The 22109-nt window shown below is 40.6% G+C and overlaps 1 protein-coding gene across 3 annotated transcripts in view; it reads right to left on the bottom strand.

The window, feature by feature from the left end:
* Window positions 1–18970, bottom strand: part of BORCS5 (BLOC-1 related complex subunit 5) — a 115518-nt gene extending 96548 nt beyond the window's left edge. The window contains exons 1-2 of one of the 3 annotated variants that reach the window (XR_006204702.1): window positions 14153–14208; window positions 11176–11319 (exon numbers count right to left, since the gene is read on the bottom strand). Coding sequence is in view for 2 of the 3 variants with exons in the window: in XM_042945836.1 (XP_042801770.1) it covers window positions 11176–11319; window positions 13761–13818 (202 nt within the window). In the remaining variant the exon portion in view is untranslated. Of the gene's footprint in view, window positions 1–11175; window positions 11320–13760; window positions 14209–18800 lie in introns of those variants that run through there. The other 2 variants (XM_042945837.1, XM_042945836.1) reach the window with 2 other exon arrangements.
* Between the last annotated feature and the right edge of the window lie 3139 nt (window positions 18971–22109).

The following is a 22109-nucleotide window of genomic DNA, read 5'->3' as shown; positions in this document are numbered from 1 at the left end:
TTTATACTATTCAGCCTTGGAATGTTTCTAAGATGTTATGTAGCAAAAACTACTAACAAAACAGAACCTTAAAAAGAAATATATTTAGGGGCGCCTGGGTGGCTTGGTCGGTTAAGCGTCCGACTTCAGCTCAGGTCATGATCTCACAGTCCGTGGGTTCGAGCCCCGCGTCGGGCTCTGTGCTGACAGCTCAGAGCCTGGAGCCTGTTTCGGATTCTGTGTCTCCCTCTCTCTCTGCCCCTCCCCTGTTCATGCTCTGTCTCTCTCTGTCTCAAAAGTAAATAAACGTTAAAAAAATAAATAAAAAAAAAAAAAAAAAAAAGAAATATATTTAAAAAAATACATCTATCTTTATTGTCATATTCCAGGAGTAATTGGCTAGCTTAGCCAGGAAATGATATTGCTTAGAAAGATATATCCTTGGGTACTAAAGTAAACCATGCATATTTTTTTTCCAATATATGAAATTTATTGTCAAATTGGTTTCCATACAACACCCAGTGCTCATCCCAAAAGGTGCCCTCCTCAATACCCATCCCCCACCCTCCCCTCCCTCCCACCCCCCATTAACCCTCAGAATGCATATTTTTTTAAATTAATAATATAACACAAATTAAAAGCTTAAAGAAACACAAAAGAATGAATAATAGTATACAGTTAATTATTCCAGTAAGTTAATGTCTAATATGGCTTAAAATTAAAATCAGATTTTAACCTGCATACATATGGGTATCTAGAGTAATACAAGAAAATCAAAGCAGCACATCCCAGATATAATTTTGGTCAAGAAGTATTTTGGCATCTTTTAATTATAACTTTTTGATTATATGGATGATCCCTTAAACCATGAATCCACTCCCTGACCCCATCCTCCCCATGTGGCTACCTTCTATCCCTCAAAGCCCTACTCGACTGTTACTTCCCTTGTGAAGCCTGCCTCCAAATTCCCAGGCCAAATTAATGATTCTCTTCTCTACACATGACTGATCTTTTGGCCTTATGGCCAATATGACCCATGCTACGTTACTGTAAGTTCCTTACCTATCTTAATCACTCACAAAACTGTAAGCTCCTAAGGGACAGCAGCTGTGTCTTATATTTTTTGTATCTCCACTAGCTGGAACACCACCAGGAGCACCAATGTTTACCATTACAATTGGCCCTTGAACAACACAGGTCTGAACTGCGCAGGTCTACTAACACTTGGATTTTTTTCAATAAATACAATACAGTACTGTAAATGTATTTCTTCTTCCTTATGACCTTCTTCGTAAATTTTCTTTTCTCCAGCTGACTTTTTTGTAAGGATACAGTATATAATATATATAACATACAAGATATGTGTTAATCGACAGTTTATGTTACCAGTAGGGCTTCTGGTAAACAGTATGCTACTAGCAGTTAAGTTTGGGGTGAGGGAGTCAAAAGTAATACACAGATTTTCAACTGCAGGGAGGTCCAGGCCCCTGACACCCGCATTGTTCAAGAGTCAATTGTATACTGCAGAAATAAACCAAGGTAGTAATCGAAGGCTGTTGGCATGAGGTGTTTAAAATGAAAGAAGTGGTAATGGACAGAAAAATAAAGATTAAAAAGCATTTTTTTGAGGATTTCTGCTTCTGCCCATGAAAGATTAATTGCTATTATGCCTTCCAGTCATAAACAACTAGGAACCGGACCAAATATATGACACACTCTTTTCAGATACTCTCTAACAGGCTTTGATCCTTGAGAGAAGGAAAACAAGCAAGTCCTATCATTTCCCCAGTTTATTACTGAAAAACATTTTCCAGGCGGGGGGGTGGGGGGAGACATCCATCAAGAGCCCAGTGGCCTCAGTGAGTTGAAGAAAGAGAACGTGGAGTTTGGAGAGGCAGAGGTATCAGAAGGTACACAAAATAATATGGGGGAGGGGAGGGCTCAGTAAGAGAGCAGCCTGCGGAACTGCACAGGGCACCCTGAGTCTCTGGTTTACACTAAGCTATGAATTTGCGGTAAAATTCCACCAGGCTGGAGAAAGAACTACAGGAAAGCCATAGGCCAAACAATGTCTGAAATTCTCACGGGACTGTGAGGGCAGTTTGCATTCCCACCTGCATGAGTAGTGAGACTTCATAACACATGGGCCGCAGGTAAAGCACTCAGAAGGGTAGTGCCTTAGAAGTGAGGCTCAGTTAAACTAGACTAAAGGCTGCTCTGGATAAACCTTCACAGAACATAAAGGCAGGTCAGAAAGAGTCAAACTGATTATAAGTAACTTAACTTTACGCCAGAACAAAGTCTAATATACTTTAAAGGAATAAAACAAACCCTAGCACCCAGAAACATACAAAATATACAATGTTTGGCATACAATGAAGAAATTTCCAGGAATGCAAAGAAGCAGGAGAATATGACTTGTAATACTGAGAAACTTCATTTAATAAAAAACAGATCCAAAAATGATAGACTAGCAGTCAAGAATTAAAATTATAAATTATAAATGCACCCTACATGTTCAAAAAGTATAGGAAAACATAGGCATGATAAGCAAAGACATGAAGACTTTATTAAAAGGGAGGTATATCTAAAGCTGAAAAATACAATTATCTAAAATTAAAAATACATTGAATGGGATTAAGAACAGTATAGACATGACAAAAACAAAAAACAAAAAAAAACCTTAAATCTGGAAACAAAGCAATAAAATTATCCAAACTAAGAACAGAAAGGAGAAAGACAAAAACAAAGCAATAAAATTATCCAAACTAAGGACAGAAAGGAGAAAGACCAAAAAAACCCAAAAAACAAAACTGCATTAGTGACCTGTGAGACAGCATAACACAGAAAATGGAGTCCCCAAAAAGGAGGCGCGGGGGGGGGGGGGGGGGGGGGGGGGGGGGGGGGGGGGCAGAAAAACACTGGAAGAAATAATGGTCAAAATATTTGATGAAAACAATAAACCTATAGATCAAAGAACATTTAGAACACGTCAGTATGAACTCAGTATATTCAATATATACAGATAAATATAAAAATACATGTAAGTATAAATGTGTGTATTATGTATATACACACATATCTATTTCCTTGCTAAATCCACTGAGAAGGCCTAAGAGTAGCTTCTAAATACCACTCTCCACTAAAAGAATCAAGACTCCTGGAGAAATGCCTGATTCTAGTGCTGGAGCCAGGGAAGAACAGGAAAAATCTGGAACATTCTATCATGCCAGAAAATAAAAACATGTTCAAAGAATAATGAGAATATGTCAAAAAGACAAAGTAAACTAGACTGACAGGGTTCCAACTGTCTCAATTTGGAGTTTTTTCAAGATTAGATTTTTTTAAGTAATATCTACACCCAACATGGGGCTTAAATCCACAACCCTAAGACCAAGAGTTACACACTCCACTGACTGAGCTAGCCATGTGCTCCTAAATTTGAAGCATTTTGAGATTGAAAATAGTGACTGCATGGACTTAAATAAATAAATGGAGAGAAGAGAAAGCTCTTCCTAACAGTGGAATACAAACTAATAAATGTAGAAGGAATGGTAAAGGTAGAAAAATCACTATTTGGCAACCGTCTCTGTGTGATTAATTCAAACAAGAAACAGTAATGGATATTATAACCGGTGAAGGAAAGTGTGTTGAGAAATGAGATTTCACAAAATTCCATAATATCTCCTTAAAAACTTACCAAAAAAGGGGGTAAAAATTTTATAGTGAACCTGGGCAAAAACTGACATCTTCACATAAATAAAAACAGAAAGAATCTGTTTCCAGCTGATCTGCACTACAAGAAATGCTACAAGAAGGTCTTCAGACTAAAAATAAATGACATCACATAGAAACCTGAATCTACAGAAAGGGATTAAGAATTCTGGAAATGGTAAATATGTGGGGAGGCATAACATTGTATTCTATATGTAGTTCTTTCTTCTCTTAATTTCTTTGGAAGATATATAATCATTTAAAATAAACTATTGGGAATGCAAGCTGGTGCAGCCACTCTGGAAAACAGTATAGATGTTCCTCAAAAAACTAAAAATAGAACTACCCTATGACCCAGCAATTGCCCTACTAGGCATTTATCCACGGGATACAGCTGTGCTGTTTCGAAGGGACACATGCACCCCCATGTTTATAGCAGCACGATCAACAATAGCCAAAGCATGGAAAGAGACCAAATGTCCATCGATGGATGAATGGATAAAGAAGAGGTGGTGTGTGTGTGTGTGTATACGTATATATGTGTGTGTATATATATATACACACACATATACGCCATTTGCAACTACGTGGACGGAACTAGAGGGTATTGTGCTAAGTGAAATTAGTCAGTCAGAGAAAGACAAAAATCATATGACTTCACTCATGAGGGATTTAAGAGACAAAACAGATGAACATAAAGAAAGGAAAACAAAAATAATATAAAACAGGGAGGGGGACAAAACAGAAGAGACTCATAAATATGGAGAACAAACAGGGTTACTGGAGGGGTTGTGGCAGGGGGTATGGGCTAAATGGGTAAGGGGCACTGAGAAATCTCCTCCTGAAATCATTGTTGCACTATATGCTAATGTGGATGTAAATTTTAAAAAATAAAAAATAAGTAATAAAAAATAAAATCTAAACTGTTATAATGTATATAATTATATAACATAATACAGTAATACATAAGTTTTGTAAATAATAAACATATATTTAATTTATATATAAATATATAACTTATAAATATATATATAATATATAAAAAAATAAATAATATATATAAACACCACATGGGATTCCTAGTATATGGAGATGTACCAGTATGACAACTATAGCACAGAGAAGTGGGGTAAATGGAACCATACCACTGAAAAGTTCTTACATTTTATGTGTACAATATTAACTCTGTGTGAACTATGATGTTAAAGATGTGTACAATGGGGGCGCCTGGTCGGCCAAGTCGGTGGAGAGTGTGATTCTTGATCTCGGGGTTGTAACTTCGAGCCTTACGTTGGGTGTAGAGATCATCTAAAAATAAAATCTTTAGGCGCACCTTGGTGGCTCAGTTGGTTAAGCGTCTGACTCTTGGTTTCGGCTCAGGTCATGATCTCACGGTTTCGTGGATTTGAACCCCACATCAGGCTCTGGGCTGGCAGTACAGAGCTTGCTTGAGATTCTCGCTCTCTCTCTCTGCCCCTCCCCATGTGTGCTGTCTCTGTGTCTGAGTCTCAAATAAACAAATAAACTTAAAAATAAATAAATATTTTAAAAATAAAAATAAAAAATAAAATCTTTAAAAAATTGTGTATTATAATCCGTAGAGCAACCACTAAAAAAATAATGCATAAGAATACAACTAAAAAAGCTAATAGAGGACTTAAAATGGAATACTACAAAAATTTAGTTGATCTTGAAAAAGTCAGGAAAGTAAAGGAACCAAAAGGAGACCACAAATAGAAAATGAAGAACAAATGGTAGACCTAAATCCAACCACATCAATTTACACCCAGTTAAAGACAGACTGCCAACACAGGTACAGAAATAAGACCCAACTGTATGCTGTCGGCAAGAGATGCACTTTAAAGACACAAATACATAAAAACAAAAAGAAAGAATGGAAAAATATATATACTATGCAAACAATAAGTGTGAAAAGGCTGGAGTGGCTATATTAACATAAGACAAAATAGATTTCAAGATAGGAAATAGTGCCTTCTATACAAGGACAACTTCATAATAATAAAAGGGTCAATATAATAAACATCGACATGTGCATGCCTAGTAACAGACATCAAAAATACAGACAGAATAAAAGGCATAGACAAACACAATCACAGCTGGAGATTTTAACACTTTTTTTTAAGTGGTAGAACTAACTAATTAAATATCATCAGGGGTGCTTGGGTAGCTCAGTTGGTCAAGAGTCTAACTTCAATGCAGGTCATGATCTTATGGTGTGTGGGTTCGAGCCCCATGTTGGGCTCACTGCTGTCAACGAAGAGCCCACTTCAGACCCTCTGTCCCTTTCTCTCTGTCCCTCCCCAACCTCCACTCTCTCAAAACTAAATAAAACATTTAAAAAATAAATAAATAAAATAAAAGATAGGAAGATCTAGGGCTGCCTGGGTGGCTCAGTCAGTTAAGCTTCTGACTCGATTTTTGGCTCAGGTCACGATCTCATGGTTCATGAGATGGAGCCCCACATTGGGATCCGTGCTGTCAGTGTGGAACCTGCTTGGGATTCTCTCTCTCCCTCTCTCTCTGCCCCTCCCCTGTGCACGCCTCTCTCTCAAAAAAAAAAAAAAAAAAAAAAAAAAGATGGAAAGATCTATACATCAACATAAGAGGAAAGAGGTTTAATAAGCTGGATGCTAAAGACAAGGAGAGTACAGAAGCAAAGTCCCAAGAAGTGTAGAAAAAAGGGAAATGGAAAAGCATTAAGTTTCAGAGAAAGGCATCGACATACCTTCTCTGAGATTTGATGGAAAGAAACAAGAATGGATGCCCGTGTACATTCACAGAAGTGAGGAAAAAAGTGAGGCTGCTCTTGCAAAATGGCTTTGCTCTCGCAACCGGTTAAAAGCAATCATTCGCCTCGTACTTCCAGCTCTTGCATAAGACTAACGCTTTGCTGGTTAACAGCAATGTTTAAAAGGTTAACATACACAAATAATCCACATGGTAATCAGGAATAAGTTATCAACTTTTCAAATATGGTATTCAGGAGAGAACAGACTCTTAGGATCAACCTTGGGCTCAGAGGTCACCTTTAAGTCATTCAGAAAAGACTAAGCTCTAAGATCCAGTCTCTTATCCTCTTCCATTTTCCAAAACAGAGATAAGGTCTGACAGCTGGCAGAGACAAGTGTCTGATAAACGCCAAGAGTCTCTACCTTTATTCTATTTGTCTGGCTAACAGATGAGTGGGTGAGAAAGATGTTAATAAACTGATCATTTGAAATGTAGCTCCCTCACTTTCTCCTTACTACCATTTCCCATTGATTCATTCTCTCCCAGCTTCAACCTCATGCACTAATTCTCAATGTTCCATGTGATTTGAGAGCCTTCACCGCTGTTCCAGGAGATTTTGCTCCACCAAGAAAAGCCCCAGGCTCTTAACTGTCAAAGTCGACTTCACAGAAATCATGTTCTTAACAAACAAATGCGTAACTCCCAACAAACTTGCTTCGTCTCACTTAAGTATCTACACTGTATCTGTCTGACCTTCCTTGCTGGTAACAAGGACAGTCCCTTCTTTAAGCAGCAAGACAATCTGATGTTGTATCCAAGGTCAGTAACAAAAATGATAGGTCAGTTGTAAAGAATGTCCTATGTGCATACATGCCCAAGCACGTGTAGGTGTGTATGCATATATTCATCTTCAGGCGTGAACAGAATGATTATATAACTTTTATACATAAAATGTCAACTTTGCATTTCTCTTATGAATACTTCATTTCTATAGATTGACATAAAATTATGCAATTCATTAAAAAATATAAGTGGTTGAATGTTAAGTAAGAGATTTATAGGTTTTTTTTTTAACCCCGGGAATATCATTTGCATCAGATCTACATTTTGCTTTTGTGTCTTGTTGTGGCCATTTTTTGCTACTTGTAATTTCTTAATTTTTCATTTTCTAGTAAATGTTTTACACTTCAAGATAAATTGCTAATTCAGAGACTGCTATGAAAAACAGACATTCTTCCTGCTTAGATAAAAAGAGGAACAGATATTTGGCACCAGTATAGAGCATAAATTATACTCTGCTATATCTATCCAAAAGGGTTAAGGCCAAAGAAAGAATCTGCTTGCTTATTAAAAATGCAAACATTACCTCAGTCATCCGAATAGCCCCAAACTCGCCCAGCCACTGCCTCTGCAGATCACCCACCAGCATTAGCATTACATCACATGACATTACGGAACAATAGTGAACTCTGTGTAATACTTGAATATATTGTTTTGAAAGAATAAACTGTGATTAACTTGCATGAAAAGCTTTCTGAAATCAAACCTGGGGGGTACAGCCCTCACTGTGTGGCCTTTCTACTACTTTGAGAAATAGCCTCATCCTGAAAGCAGTAAAGGGCGAAAAAAGAGAGTAGAGTATAAAGGCGACAGTGATGAGTGGCCCTCCAGCAGCCCAGCAGGCAGGCGGCAGAGCTTTAAATTACCAGGCAGAGCAACGGCAAAGCGGGAGGCTCTGTACGCTGCCCCAGAAATCCAAGCGGCCTCACAACCATCGCCCCGTTGTCTTTTACAGCCCAGTGATCTTTCTAATTGGCTTTGCTAGAATTGGAAACAGTCTCATTCCATGTACAAAACAGCTGAAAACTCCACGTCCTGATGCCATCTCGAGATGGGCTATAACTTATAGCCGTGTGACTTTAGGCAATGCACTCACACTCTCTGAATCTCAGTGTTTTAATCTATAAAATGGAAAGAAAATAGTATCTTGCAGAAGTACAGGAGGGAGGGGAGGGGTTAGCTACTATTATTATTGTAATTATCCTTCTTATTTCCACCCAACTGTCTCCTTTGCCTGTCTCTTCTAATCACTAAGATGTTTCTTCTTCACAAGTGAAATGGGAGCGTTCCCTTAAATGCTTGCTGGCTTTTTTTTGTTCCTTGCAGTCTGGCCCCTGCCACATGTTGCCATTTTTATTTTCACGCCATCCTTATCAAGTGATTTCTCCACCTTCCTTAGCCAAATCCCAAATCACCTCTTAACTGCACCCTGCCCCCCACCAGCTTTCTTCTCTCCCATACCTATTCTCAATGTTCTCAACAACCAAGGTTCAAACAGGTGAAAAACAAAGCCAGGGCAACATAGCTAGCTGGTAGCCAAGGCCCCATTTAAATCCGGTATCAATGCAACCAGGTCCAGCTACATGGCATTAACTGGACTACAGTCATTATTCACTTTTAGGGTTCCCAGTGATGAGTGTATTTTATTAAAAAAAATTTTTTTTGAGCTTATTTATTTATTTTGAGAGAGACAGAGACAGCGTGAGCAGGGCAGGGGGAGACAGACAGGGGGAGACAGAGAATCCCAAACAGGCTCTGCACTGTCAGCACAGAGCCCCACACAGGGCTTGAGCTCATGAAACCGTGAGTGAGATCATGATCTGAGCCAAGGCCAAGAATCAGACACTCAGCCAACTGAGCCACCCAGGCACCCCTGACCTCAGATTTAAAATCATCACTGGGAGGGGCGCCTGGTTGGCTCGGTTGGTTGAACGTCCGACTCTTGATTTTGGCTCAAGTCATGATCTCCTGGATTGAGCCCCAAGTTGTGCTTTGTGCTATAAGCATGAAGCCTGCTTGGGATTCTCCATCTCCCTCTCTCTCTCTGCCTCTCCCTGCTCTCCCTCTCTGTCTCCCTCAAAATAAATAAATAAAAACTTAAAAAAAAATGTTTAAATCTAAGGTTAGTTTCCCTTAACACCAAGCCTTCTCCTAGATGCTTCCCCCTCTAGGCAATTTACTATCATAAAATAAGAATCATTTCAAATGCTTAGAAACACTATCCCAGAAAATCATTAAGTATATCTCAAAATTCTGGGAGTTTTTTGGGTTCTGTTTTTGCTTCTTTTTGGTATTTCCCTAAAGTGGGGACAAATACTGGTCCCATAAGGCCTCAGCCAGGACTAGAAGACTTTGGAAGACTTTGGACATAGTTAACAGGAAGCAGAGGCATGAAAGCGTGACCACATGCATATCTGGAAGTGCTAGAGTATAGAATACAAGTGTCCACCTCTATGTTTCTACAGCTAAATTAAATCTGATCTGTCTTTTAATCTGATTGAATGAGGACATGTGGAGATGGAAATTTTATTAATGTTTATTAATGGCTTTGAAGAATCATGTTCTCTCTCAAAATAAAGAAAACTGTTAAGATGGGTAGCAGGATGTAACGTGTTGTTTCATGTAAGAACCAAAGAGTTTCCCAAAGTCCAACATTGAGGCCTGTGGGAAAAGATCAAAAGCTTGTATTTCCTTACCCGTAAAGCAGACGACGTACTGGGAACAATGAGATGATACATGGTTCGATAAAGCACTATTTGTTTTTATTTTTGTTTTGTAAGTAGAGTGTAGAACAGTGTAACTAGTATCTGAAATCAGTGATGAAGGTTCAAGTTCAACCTCTCTATCTGCCAGCTGTCTGATCTGACACAAATCATTCTAACATATTTAACAATGTAAGAATTAAATGGATGGCAGGTGTTTGTGTGCATGTGTGAAGGGGGGTATCTTCTAAAAGAAATAGCTCTATAAATGTAAGATGTTTTAGGTTATATTGTACCAGCTTAAGTACACCAGGACCTTATGTTCATTTATATTTTCTAATCTTTTGGAGGAAGAGAGAGACAGAAAGAGGGATTCTTATAGTAGAAACCCTGTTCAGTTAATAGAAAATCATTGCCACTACTGAATAGGTATTTATTAACATAAAGGAATTTATTAACATAAAATAAAAATATATAATGAAATTACCAAATGAATAATAAAATTCATACTAAAAGGTAACTCTACCTCAGTATACAGTAATCAATATATGCTAATCCTCTCATACATACCCTCTCCTCTCATACAAAACAGTTGCCAAAATTAATTTTAAGTGTACCAACGATTATGGAGATTTTCTCTATGGATCTAAGCTAGTCAAAGATAACATAGTCCAGGCCACAGATAAGAATGAAAATCTTTGGGGCACCTGGCTGGCTCAGTCATAAGAGCATGCAACTCTTGATCTCAGGGTTGTGGGTTTGAGCGTGAGGTGTAGAGATTCCTTAAATAAATAAAACTTTAAAAAAAGGAGTGAAAATCTTTTTGTAGAAATGTAACAGGTAAAGGCCAACTCCAGCATCATTCATTCATTCATTTACTCAGTCCCTGCTTTATAACAGGCTCTACAATTCAACAACACACAAAACACAGAAACTTCCTCCCACATTCTAACAAGGAAACAGACAGTAAATAACTACACATTAGATCAATGGTGATTAAAAACTACAGAGAAAAGCAGCAAAAAGGGCTGCAATTCTAAATAGGGCAGTCAAGGAAGGCTTCACCAAGAAGATGCCGTTTAAGCAAAGACCCAAAGTAGACGAGGAAGGCACACGCCCTCTGGGGAGAGTAGTGCGGCTGTGCAAACCTTTCCAGCAAGTCCAGATAAGACAAAACCCAAGTGCTTACCTTTCAAAAGTGGCTGGAAGGTCGGAATCTCTTGCAGTTTGATGACATCGGGATCGTTACTGACATTCCGTGAGGGCTGGGAGCCTGGAGCTACAACCACGATATCGTCCATCTTGGCTCTATGCTTAGCTGGAGAAGGAGTCACTGAAAATAAAGTTACACTGCTCACGAGCTGCATGTTAGCCCCCTCTGTCTCACAAAAGTACAGTCATTAAAAAGAATATTTTTACACAAAAAAATGCTAACTGTAGTCATCCTGCAGTGGAGGCTGGAAAAGGGGAGATAAATCATAGGGGATCTGTATTTTCTACTAAAAAAAAAAAAGCATTATAGGAACCTATAACATGTATGAAATTGCTTTTGTAATTAAAAATATCTTATTATTCAGCACATAAAAATATAAGGTAGATTATGTTTTTAATTTTTACTTCTTTGATCTTCCTGACATTGTCCCTGTTTTACCAATGAGGAAATGAACATACAAGACTTGGTTGTGAACTGCCCAAAGTCAATAGTGCTAGAAAAAGAATTAGGAAAGGAATTGGAGGTCTAAGGGGTGTTGGTATACATGGCCCATCCCTGTGAAACAGGTTTGCAGAACTGGTGGCCAGACCAGTTCACAGCAAGCCAGGTATATTTAATAGATCCTATCCATGGGGGAAAAAACCCCCAAAAAAACCCTGGTTCTCAGCCCTATATGAGATGGGTCTATTCCTGAGGCACCAGCCCCCTGACCCTTACAATTACAGGCAGTAGTCTAAGAAGAATAGAAATAAACAGGAAGTCCATTCTAGGCTGAGGCCAAATTCAGAAATTTGTAGGACCGTTAAGAGAGGCAGGCCAATTTCAGGTTTGTTGCGAGAAAGCAAAGCATTTGGAGGAACTGATGCAAACTACCAACAACTTCCTAGACCAAGATACCTCCCTCTGCTCACTATCCTCCTGGTTAGAGCAAGAATAAACCTTTAAAGTGGTTTACCCTCTAGAAGGTAGTATTTGCGGGCTCATCATACTTATGTCTCAAAGGTTGACGCAGGAAGGCCACAGAACTGCCCCGCCTCCTAGAGGCTAGAGTCTCCTGTGGCTTGGCATTCCCTCTTGTAGAATCTCTGCTACTTTTACCGCTCTTCAAGAAGTATGTCTTAACCCCTTTTGCTAATTTACTTAACATTTCACAAATCCCAAGTCAGAAGTCTTTCCTCCTACAAATTGATTTCTTCTTCCCCAGTGGAAAACAAATTTCACTAGATTCTAGCTAACCTCTATCACCTTGCCTGTAAAATGGGGCCACTGTGAGGATTAAATATAAACGTATGCAAACCACTTAGCCCAGGGGAATCAGGCAGATTCTAACCTATGCTATTGGTTAGTATGCTATAGTATTGGTTAGAGTTCATGCTGTTGGCTAGTTAGTAGGTGAGCAAGCAGATTTTTTAAGATGCCATGCTTCTTCCCCTCAAATATGCTTCCGGCCTGACATAGGGGCAAGAAAATAAAGGGTAACAACTATTACTGTGTTTGCTATTAACAGATCAGATGTGCTGGATCTTCCAAGGAAATAGAAGAATGTAGCAAAGCTAGTAGATGCTGTTCACCATTGAAATGTGTCCCAATCTAGCCCCCCAAATGAGGACCTGAACCAGTCTTAAAGGACACACTTCAGTGTGGACTCTCTGTCAGCGTCTACATTTCTGAATTACAGATCCTACCAGGAATGAACGACAGTTGTGGATTCTTAGTGTATCTACACCTCTCTGCAAGTGTAAAATGTTGTTTAAAATTTCATAATATATACAAATATCTAATCATTAGACTGTACACCTGAAACTAATATGTTATATTTAGGCTCCAGATTGAATCCAATTTGGATTAGCAACTCAAGCAGAGCCAGTTGTGCTAGGGTTTGTCGCTAACAACAACAACAGAGCATAGAATCCTTAATTAAGTATCAACTATTTTATTTATTGACTGCTTACTATATTCCTAGCACAATAATCCTTCTGATCCTATTTCAAACGCTGGGAGAAACCTTAAAATTACGAACGGGGGAAGAATAGAGAAAAACACCAGAGCGTGCGGTGCTGGCCAACCCCTATGACAATAGAAAGCGAGTCGCGACCCCTTCTTAAGAGAAAATGCAGTTTCTGGAGATGTTTGCACCCAAGGGTTCAAAAACGATTGTACACCTGTCACACATCCCTTCTGAAAAGGAACATGTTCTTAGAGATTCTGTCTCTGATCCATCCACTGTGTGAGCCAAATCTCTCGGTGTCAGGCATGAGTACTAACGCCAAAAGTTGATTAGGTCGTCTTTTAAAGAGGAGGCAGAGCTGGGAGAAACAGCTGTTTTGACAATAAATAATGGGCATGGGCGCACAAGCTGATTTAGCTTGCAGTCACAGGCACTCCCATCAGGGGAATGACGGCTAGGACAGACAGTGACTTTTTTCTTTTTCAAGAAAAACGTACGGTGAGGGCTCTCTGTGCGTTCGTGTCCACGGTCCCAGTCCCCACTAGGTTGGGAGGCAACCCCCTCCGCAAGCAGACAGGGCCGGCTGGAGGAGGGTGGAAGTTAGGACACCGACCTGAGGAGTTCAGATCGTTGGGTCGGCTCTCGACCTCGGAGCTCTGCTCACTGCCCATGGTGGCGGCAGCGGTGGCAGCGGAAGAACGGCGGGCCAGGCGGTCACCGCTCCGGCGGCGGGACGACCGGGCAGGGGCCGGGGACTGGGACAGGGATGCTACACCAAATGTGGGCGCCGCTGCAGGGCCGACTTGTGGAGATGACGCGCCCAGCCCACTCAGGTGCGCTGGCGTTGGGGGATGGGAGGCCCTATTTGGGGAACCGACGCGCCAAGAGGCGTAGCGCGGATGCACGGTGTTTGCCCGCTCTCTTTGGGGGACCCTAAGGAAAGAGGTGGAGGGCGCCCAGCTTCAGCCGCGCCGGCGGCCGGCGGGCGGCGCCGCTTTCACTCACTCGCTCCGGGGCCGCAAGCTCGCTCCTTCCGGGACGCGGATTGGCCGCGCCGGCTGCGCGCGGCCGTCAGTTCCGGGTTGGAGGCCACCCCCCCCCCCCCGCGACCACGCCCCCGCCTCGGGGAGGGCGGGGAGAGTGTAATCACCCTTAAAGGGCTCCACCGCCTCAAAGCCAGAACCACCGCCCCCAAAGAGCAAGGCCTTCTCTAGTGTAATGATGCGTTGCCTTTAAGCATCACCCAGCTATTGGCACTTCATTGTTAGAACTTTATAAAATGCGGCGTGGGAATTGTTTGTTTTAGGGTTAGAATTCACAACTGTCTGGATGCAAAGCTCCTGTTTCACAGTTCCAGAAGGTAGGAGTTTGGCCGTGGACAACCATACAAAAAATATAGACAGTGAAGGAAGGAGATGGAAATGAGAGATAAATGAAGAAATTGAAAATACTGATTCAGGGCACCTGGGTGACTCACAGCTCACAGCTCACAGCTCATGAGTTCTGACCTCCGCATCAGTTTCTGTGCTGACAGCTCAGAGCCTGGAGCCTGCTTCCGATTCTGTGTCTCCATCTCTCTCTGCCCCTCTCCCACTTGTGCTCTCTCTGTCTCAAAAATAAAAACATTTTAAAAATGTTTAAAAAAAATACTGATTCACATGTTAGGGTGTGTGTGTGTGTATGTATCCTCAGAGGAAAATGGATGCCCCTATAATCTAGGCATTTTCTGGGAACCTTGACAATTATCCACAGGCCATTCCAAAACTAGCAAAGGTGAGGGAGGAGTACAAGAGATGCAAAATGGAAACTGTAAGATTGGGCAGATCAAGAACTGAGACCTAGCGATGCAATGCCACCAAGGAGTTGAGTGGTTTTGTAGTTCTCAGAATTTTACAATTAATTTTATATCATTTCCTTCATGAAATTTCAAGCAAATGTCCTAGCATTTTATACTTATAAATATAACCTCAGAAGGAATGCCAAATGAACTGTATGATTAAGTCCCTTCTATTCTACAGTATCATAGACATTTCCCCTATGTTACCTCATCGAACTTTCATAGCAACCCTGAGGCCCACAAACAGGTACCTTCCTCACGGTCACCAGGTAGTAAATGGTAGAACCAGGATTTAGGACTGTCTGATTTCAAAATCATGCTTTTTCCTCTACTCACCATTGCAATACTCTGAGAAAAGTATAAATGAATGTAAATTCAGTATTTGGTGGGAATATGAAGAAAGAACTAAAAACTGCCTGAAAGGTCAAGTAGGCTCCTAGGAGGTGGTGTTTGACTGTAGTCTTGAGGTTTACATAAACCATCAAGCTGATGGGATCATTCCTTTCTGGAGAGCCCCTGACTCCTCTCCCAGGTTTGCCCTCTTTGGGGGTGGGAAAAAGAGAAGGAAAAAAGGGATAGTACAACTCATTCTGGCTCTTTTTGCCCCCTTTCCACATCAGACTATATTTATCTTGTGTTCCATGCCCTAATTCACCCTGATGTGGTGGTGCTTTTTTATGCTTCCCAGTGGATGAATGCTTCATTCTAAGGTTCATTCTCAACATTCTAAACATTCTCAACTGATGAATGAACAAATATATCATCCTATTCTCTCCTGGCCTGCAAGGTTGCTGCTGAAAAATCTCACCTTATAGGGGTTCCCTTATATGAGAGAAAACGTGTTTCTCTTTCTGCTTTTAAAATTCTCTTTGCCGGGGTACATGGGTGGCTTAGGTGTTTGAGCATCCAACTCTTGGTTTCAGCTCGGGTCATGATCTCACAGTTTCATAGGTTCAAGCCCCACATCAGGCGCTATGCTGACAGTGTGGAGCCTGCTTGGGATTCTGTCTCTCTCTGCCCCTTCCCCTCTCCTGTTTGCATGCACCCGTGCACACTCGCTCTCTTCAAAAATAAATAAACTTAAAACAAATTATCTTTGTTTTTGATTTTAGATAGTTTTAATTATAGTATGTCTTGGAGAAGATTGTTTTGGATTGAAATTTTGGGTTGACCTATTAGCTTCATAATCTTGGATATACAAGTTTCTCCCTAGGTTCAGGAAGTTCTCAACCATTATTTCTTTAATAAACTTTTTACCTCCTTTCCTCCTCTTTTCTTTTCCTGGGACTCCAATGATATATACATCGTTTCTCTTGATGGTGCCCCAAAGTCCCATAAGGACTTTCTTCATTCCTTTTCATTCTTTTTTTCTTTTTGCTCCTCTGATTGGGTGATTTTAATTGGTCTGTCTTCTAGTTCATTGAATTCTTCTTCTGTTTGGTCAAGTCCAAGTTTGCAGCTCTGTATTAAATTCTTCAATTCAATCATTATATTTTTCAGCTCCAGGATTTGTTTGGTTCTTTTTTATGTTTTCTATATCTTTGCTGAACTTCTCATTTTGTTCTTGTATTGTTTCCCTGACACTGTTAAATTGTCTGTTCATGTACCCTTGCTCCTCCACTGTGGTGGAGTCTGGCTATGGCTATCAGGCAGGTGTCGTGCAAGTGTGCAGCCAGAGGGACTAGCCCTGAGTGCACACACACAGTGCTGGCGTCTTGCACTTGCACAGCTGCCTAGGCTGGCTGCCATTGTGGTTCCTGGGCTGGGCTGAGGATAGGAGGGAGTGGGGACAGAATCAGGTGGAAGATGTCAGTGAACACGAATGCCTGTGAGGCAAAAGCTGGCAAGATCTGCAAGGCGTCTGTGGCAGTTTGTGCTTGCCATTGGTGTCTTCGGTGGTGAAAGCTGCTTGATTTGGCTACAAATCAGGTCACTGTGAACCAAGATAGCTCCAATTGCATGGCACCAAGGAAGACTTTGTGCCTAGCAGTCTCCATATGTCTGTATGTCTCAGCTTTGCCAGTCTGGGTGGGGTGAGATTGAGGTGGGATCTTTGTGTACTCTCCTGAAAGTCTGGGGAAGCTGGTTACTCACTGTATTCTTCCTTTTGTGGCAAGGAGAACTCTTTCTAATTTTTTTTAATGTTTATTTTTTTATTTTTTTTTTAACTTTTATTTATTTTTGAGAGACAGAGACAGAGCAGAGGAGCAGAGAGGGAGGGAGACACAGAACCCAAAGCAGGCTCCAGGCTCTGAGCTGCCAGCACAGTGCCCAATGTGGAGCTCAAACCCACGAACTCTGAAATCATGACCTGAGCCGAAGTCAGATGCTTAACTAACTGAGCCACCCAGGCACCCTTAATATTTATTTCTGAGAGAGAGATGAAGTGCAAGCAGGGAGGGGCAGAGAGAGAGGGAGACACAATCTAAAGCAGGCTCCAGGCTCTGAGCTGTCAGCAAAAGCTCGGTGCAAGGCTCAAACTCACGAACCGTGAGATTGTGACTTGAGCCAAAATCAGACACTCAACCAGCCAAGCCACCCAGGCGCCCCAAGGAGAACTCCTTCCAGCTGGGAGGTTTCCTCTTGGTGCTGAGCAGTGCTGGCTTGGAGGAAAGGATGATGCAGTCAGAATGAAGCTATCTTCCTCCTCTATATATGTGACTATTCTCAAGTTTTTTGTTGTACTGTGTTGCTGATGTTTCTTAAGTGAATTCCAGAGTTCTCCCAGAGCTGCTTTTGTTGTGGATAACTAATGATTGATCTTTTTGTGGGGAGAGAGGCTGAGATCTCCTACATCACCATTTTTTTTCAGAATGGATAAATAAAATGTGGTATATCCATATAATAGAATGGTATGTGCCCCTCACTAAGGAATGAAGTACTAAAATGTGCTACAACAGGGATAAACCTTATAAACATTATTCTATTGGAAAAGAGTCCATCACAAAAGATCACACATTGTAGATTCCATTTATATGAAATATCCAGAAGAGGCACTATAGACACAAAAATAGATTAGTGGTTGCCTAAGGCTGAACAGGAGGGGTGTGGAAGGGAAAAAGGGGAGTGACTGTTAATGGGTGTGTGGGTTTCTTTGTGGGAGTGATGAAAATGTTCAAAATTTTTTGTCATGGTTGTACAACCCTGTGAATATATTAAAAACCACTAAATGGTACAATTTAATTAGGTGACTTGTATGGTATGTGACATATCTCAATAAAGGTGTTATCAGAGAAAAGATATAGAAAGATAAAATGTCTTTATTCCTTTACTCAGCATTTATTGGTAGCCTATAATGTGCTGGGCACTTGCTAGAGGCTAGTAATAAATGATCCAACAGGACCCAGTCCCCATCCTTAGGAAGCTTACAGTCTGTTGGCAAGAAAATGATTTGGGCGTTTATAATTCAAGGATTCTGCTGGAGGGACTTTAGAGGTAGAAGACATTTGGGACTGATGCCTTTTAGCACCTTGAAAACCATTTCCACGTGAACAGCAACTATGTGACCTATACACATAATAAATAACAATTGAACCGGCTTTTGGGGTTTATAAAGTACTTTCCTAATATTGGCCCAGTATGATGGGCCTATAACGTAGATAATGCTTTCTTGATTTTACACAGAGGTTAAGGAGTTTATTTTTTTATTTTTTTATTTTTAAGGAGGTTATTCTTGATCATGAAGCTAATAAGTAATGAAACCAGGATTCAAATTCTCTGAAACTCATTATGCTTTTATCCATTCCAGACTGCTCCTCCTATATCTTTATATTGCCTGGCACTCCAACCAGTTTCCTACGCCATAAATCTGCTTACCTCTACCGCCGCATCCAACCAGTCACAAGTCTGGAGAGCCTCTCTCCTTAATTTCTCTTCTGTCTCCACACCCTGTTCAGGGCCTCCTCCCTTCTTCAATTTCTTGGAAAACAGGAGGCCTCTGGCTTTACCTCCGTCAATCCATCCTACATGTGGCTGGCAGACAGAATTTTTAGAATATTAATAAGTTCTTTGGACCTGCCAATGCCCTATAAAAACCTTCAATAACTCCCTATGGCTTCAGGATAAAGTTTAAAATTTGGCACATGAACACCTTCTTGCTCCAGCCTTTTTTCTCTATTGCTCTATGTACACAGGGAGACTTCGTGCCAGTCAGGATAAAATTCCCTGGATACTCATGTCATTTTCTCTGCCTGGAATATTCAGGCTTTTTCTCTCCCTCTAGCTAACTTAACTTCATCCTTCAAGGTTAACTTATGTCCACACAAAACCTACACATGGATGTTTATAGCAGCTTTATTCACGACTGCCAAAACTTGGAAGCAACCAAGATGTCTTTCAGTATGTGAAAGGATAAACAGACCAGTACATCCAGACAATGGAATGTTTATTATTCAATGCCAAAAAGAAATGAGCTGTTTGGGCGCCAGGGTGGCTCAGTCGTTTAAGCACCCAACTTTGGCTCAGGTCATGATCTCACGGCTCTTGAGTTCAAGCCCTGTGTCGGGCTCTGTGCTGATAGCGTAGAGCCTGGAGCCTGCTTCAGATTCTGTGTCCCCCTCTCTCTCTGCCTCTCCCCTACTCGTGCTCTGTTTCTCTCTCTCTCAAAAATAAATAAACATTAAACATTAAATAAAACATTAAAAAATAAACATTAACCATTAAACACTGGTAAACATTTAAAAATAAACATTAAAAAATAAAAACATTAAACATTAAAATAAATATTAAATAAATATTAAAATAAAATGAAAACAAAACAAAGAAATGAGCTATTAAGCCATGAAAGGATATGGAGGAAACTTAAATGCATATTACTAACTGAAAGGTCCCAATCCATAAAGGCTACATACTATATGATTCCAACTATATGACATTCTATTAAAGGCAAAACTGTGGCAATAAAAAGACCAGTGATTGCCAGGGGGTGTGAAGAGGGGGAGGGATGAATAGGCTGAGCACAAAGGACAGTTAGGGCAAGGAAAATACTTTGTATGATACTCTAGTGGTGGATACACCTCATTATACATTTGTCCAAATCCACAGAGTGTAATACAGTAAGAGTGAGCATACGCAAGCTATGGACTTTGTGTAATTTATGATGTGTCAGTGTAGGTTCATCAGATGTAAGAAATGTACCTCTCTGATAGAGGATGTTGATAATGGGGAAGGCTATGCATGTGTGGGGGCAAGAAGTATATGGGAACCTTCCTCTCAATTTTACTGTGAACCTAAAACTGCTCTAAAAAAAAAATAAAGTCTTTGAAAAAAAAAAAAAAAGACTGAGGCATGCCTGGGTGGCTCAGTCAGTTAAGCATCCAACTCTTGATTTCGGCTCAGGTCAGGATCTAACAGTTTGTGGGATGGAGCCCCATGTCGGGCTCTGGGCTGAGAGTGTAGAACCTACTCGGGATTCTCTCTCCCTCTCTCTCTCTCTGCCTCTCCCCCGCCCATGCTTTCTCTCTCAAAACAAACAAACAAACAAACAAACAAAAAAAGATGGAATTTTTTATCTCTTCCCAGAAGTCCAGATTATACATCCCTTTTCTGAGCCTCCTGAGTTAGCATCTTCTATCATTACATTTATTCTTTTTTTTTTTTTTTAATTTTTTTAACGTTTATTTATTTTTGAGACAGAGAGAGACAGAGCATGAACAGGGGAGGGTCAGAGAGAGGGAGACAGAATCTGAAACAGGCTCCAGGCTCTGAGCTGTCAGCACAGAGCCCGATGCGGGGCTTCAACTCACGGACCGCGAGATCATGACCTGAGCCGAAGTCGGTCGCTTAACCGACTGAGCCACCCAGGCGCCCCTACGTTTATTCTTTACACAATAACTAATTTGATTGTCTTCCCCACTATGAGCAGCTTGAAGGTAGATCCAACGTCTTATTGGTCTTTAATTTCCCTGCAGGTGTTTTTCTGAATAAAATACTTTTTAAAAAAAATTTGCCTCCACATAAATGGAACTTCTAAGTATCAGGAGAAGAGGATCAAGAATCTTTTCAGGCAGTGAGATGAAAAGAGATACTATTTCTAATGTAAACACCTAACTCACATCAATGGAAAAAAAATTTCTTTAATCATTATTTTCATCAATGTCCTCTGTTCACTGTCATAACTGAAAAAATAATATGTCACTTCAACGATAACAGGGTCATTGTTTAAAATCCAAAATCTGAAGCTTCTAAGTCAAGGAAAGGTCTCCTTAGTGCCTAGCGAGGACTATGCTGTGAAGGGAGATTTAAAACAATGTGACCTTTTCCTAGCAAGACCCTCAAGTACATCATCTGCAGAGATAAAATGTATTGTTTACCAGTCTTTTGCTACAACAGGAAAATGACTCCAATGGGAAATCACTGTGGAGTTTCCTTTGATAGCTCTTTAAAGCCAAGTATTTGCAACATCATTGTAATTCCAGAGGAGGTCATCCTCTGGATATAACCCGTAGAGTTAGTTTCACGCAACCTTTGTTCACAGGGATTCTCAGTCAACATAGCCTCCTATAGCTCTTGGTTAAAACCAGGACGTAGCTGTTGGCTGTATTATGTCCAGCATAATAAGTTACAATGGCTTAGTGCTTTAGGTTTGAAAGTTCTTCACACAGACCGGGTGGAGATGTTGTCTAAGGTCTGAACCTTTGGCGAGTTAAGTATCAGTGGTTTGGTAAAATTGCATCTGTTTGCACGTACACAGAGGTGTGGGCGAGCAAGCATTGATTCAGAAATACACTTCTACAACCTATGCCCTATTCTTTCCCATTCATTCACTCGACAAATATATTTTAGTTAAATATTTATTGAGTACTTATTAGGTACCAGGTACTATGCTAAATGTCAGGGGATACATTTTTTTTTTTTAATTTTTTTTTCAACGTTTTTTTTATTTATTTTTGGGACAGAGAGAGACAGAGCATGAACGGGGGAGGGGCAGAGAGAGAGGGAGACACACAGAATTGGAAACAGGCTCCAGGCTCCGAGCCATCAGCCCAGAGCCTGACGCGGGGCTCGAACTCACAGACCGCGAGATCGTGACCTGGCTGAAGTCGGACGCTTAACCGACTGCGCCACCCAGGCGCCCCAGGGGATACATTTTAATAACTATAGCAGGCACCATTATATTATTATCTA

Source organism: Panthera leo, chromosome B4 (genome assembly GCF_018350215.1).
Source record: "Panthera leo isolate Ple1 chromosome B4, P.leo_Ple1_pat1.1, whole genome shotgun sequence".
In the NCBI taxonomy this organism is placed as follows: domain Eukaryota; kingdom Metazoa; phylum Chordata; class Mammalia; order Carnivora; family Felidae; genus Panthera; species Panthera leo.
The sequence above is the reverse complement of the archived record's forward strand: the minus strand, read 5'-3'. Positions and strand labels throughout refer to the sequence as shown.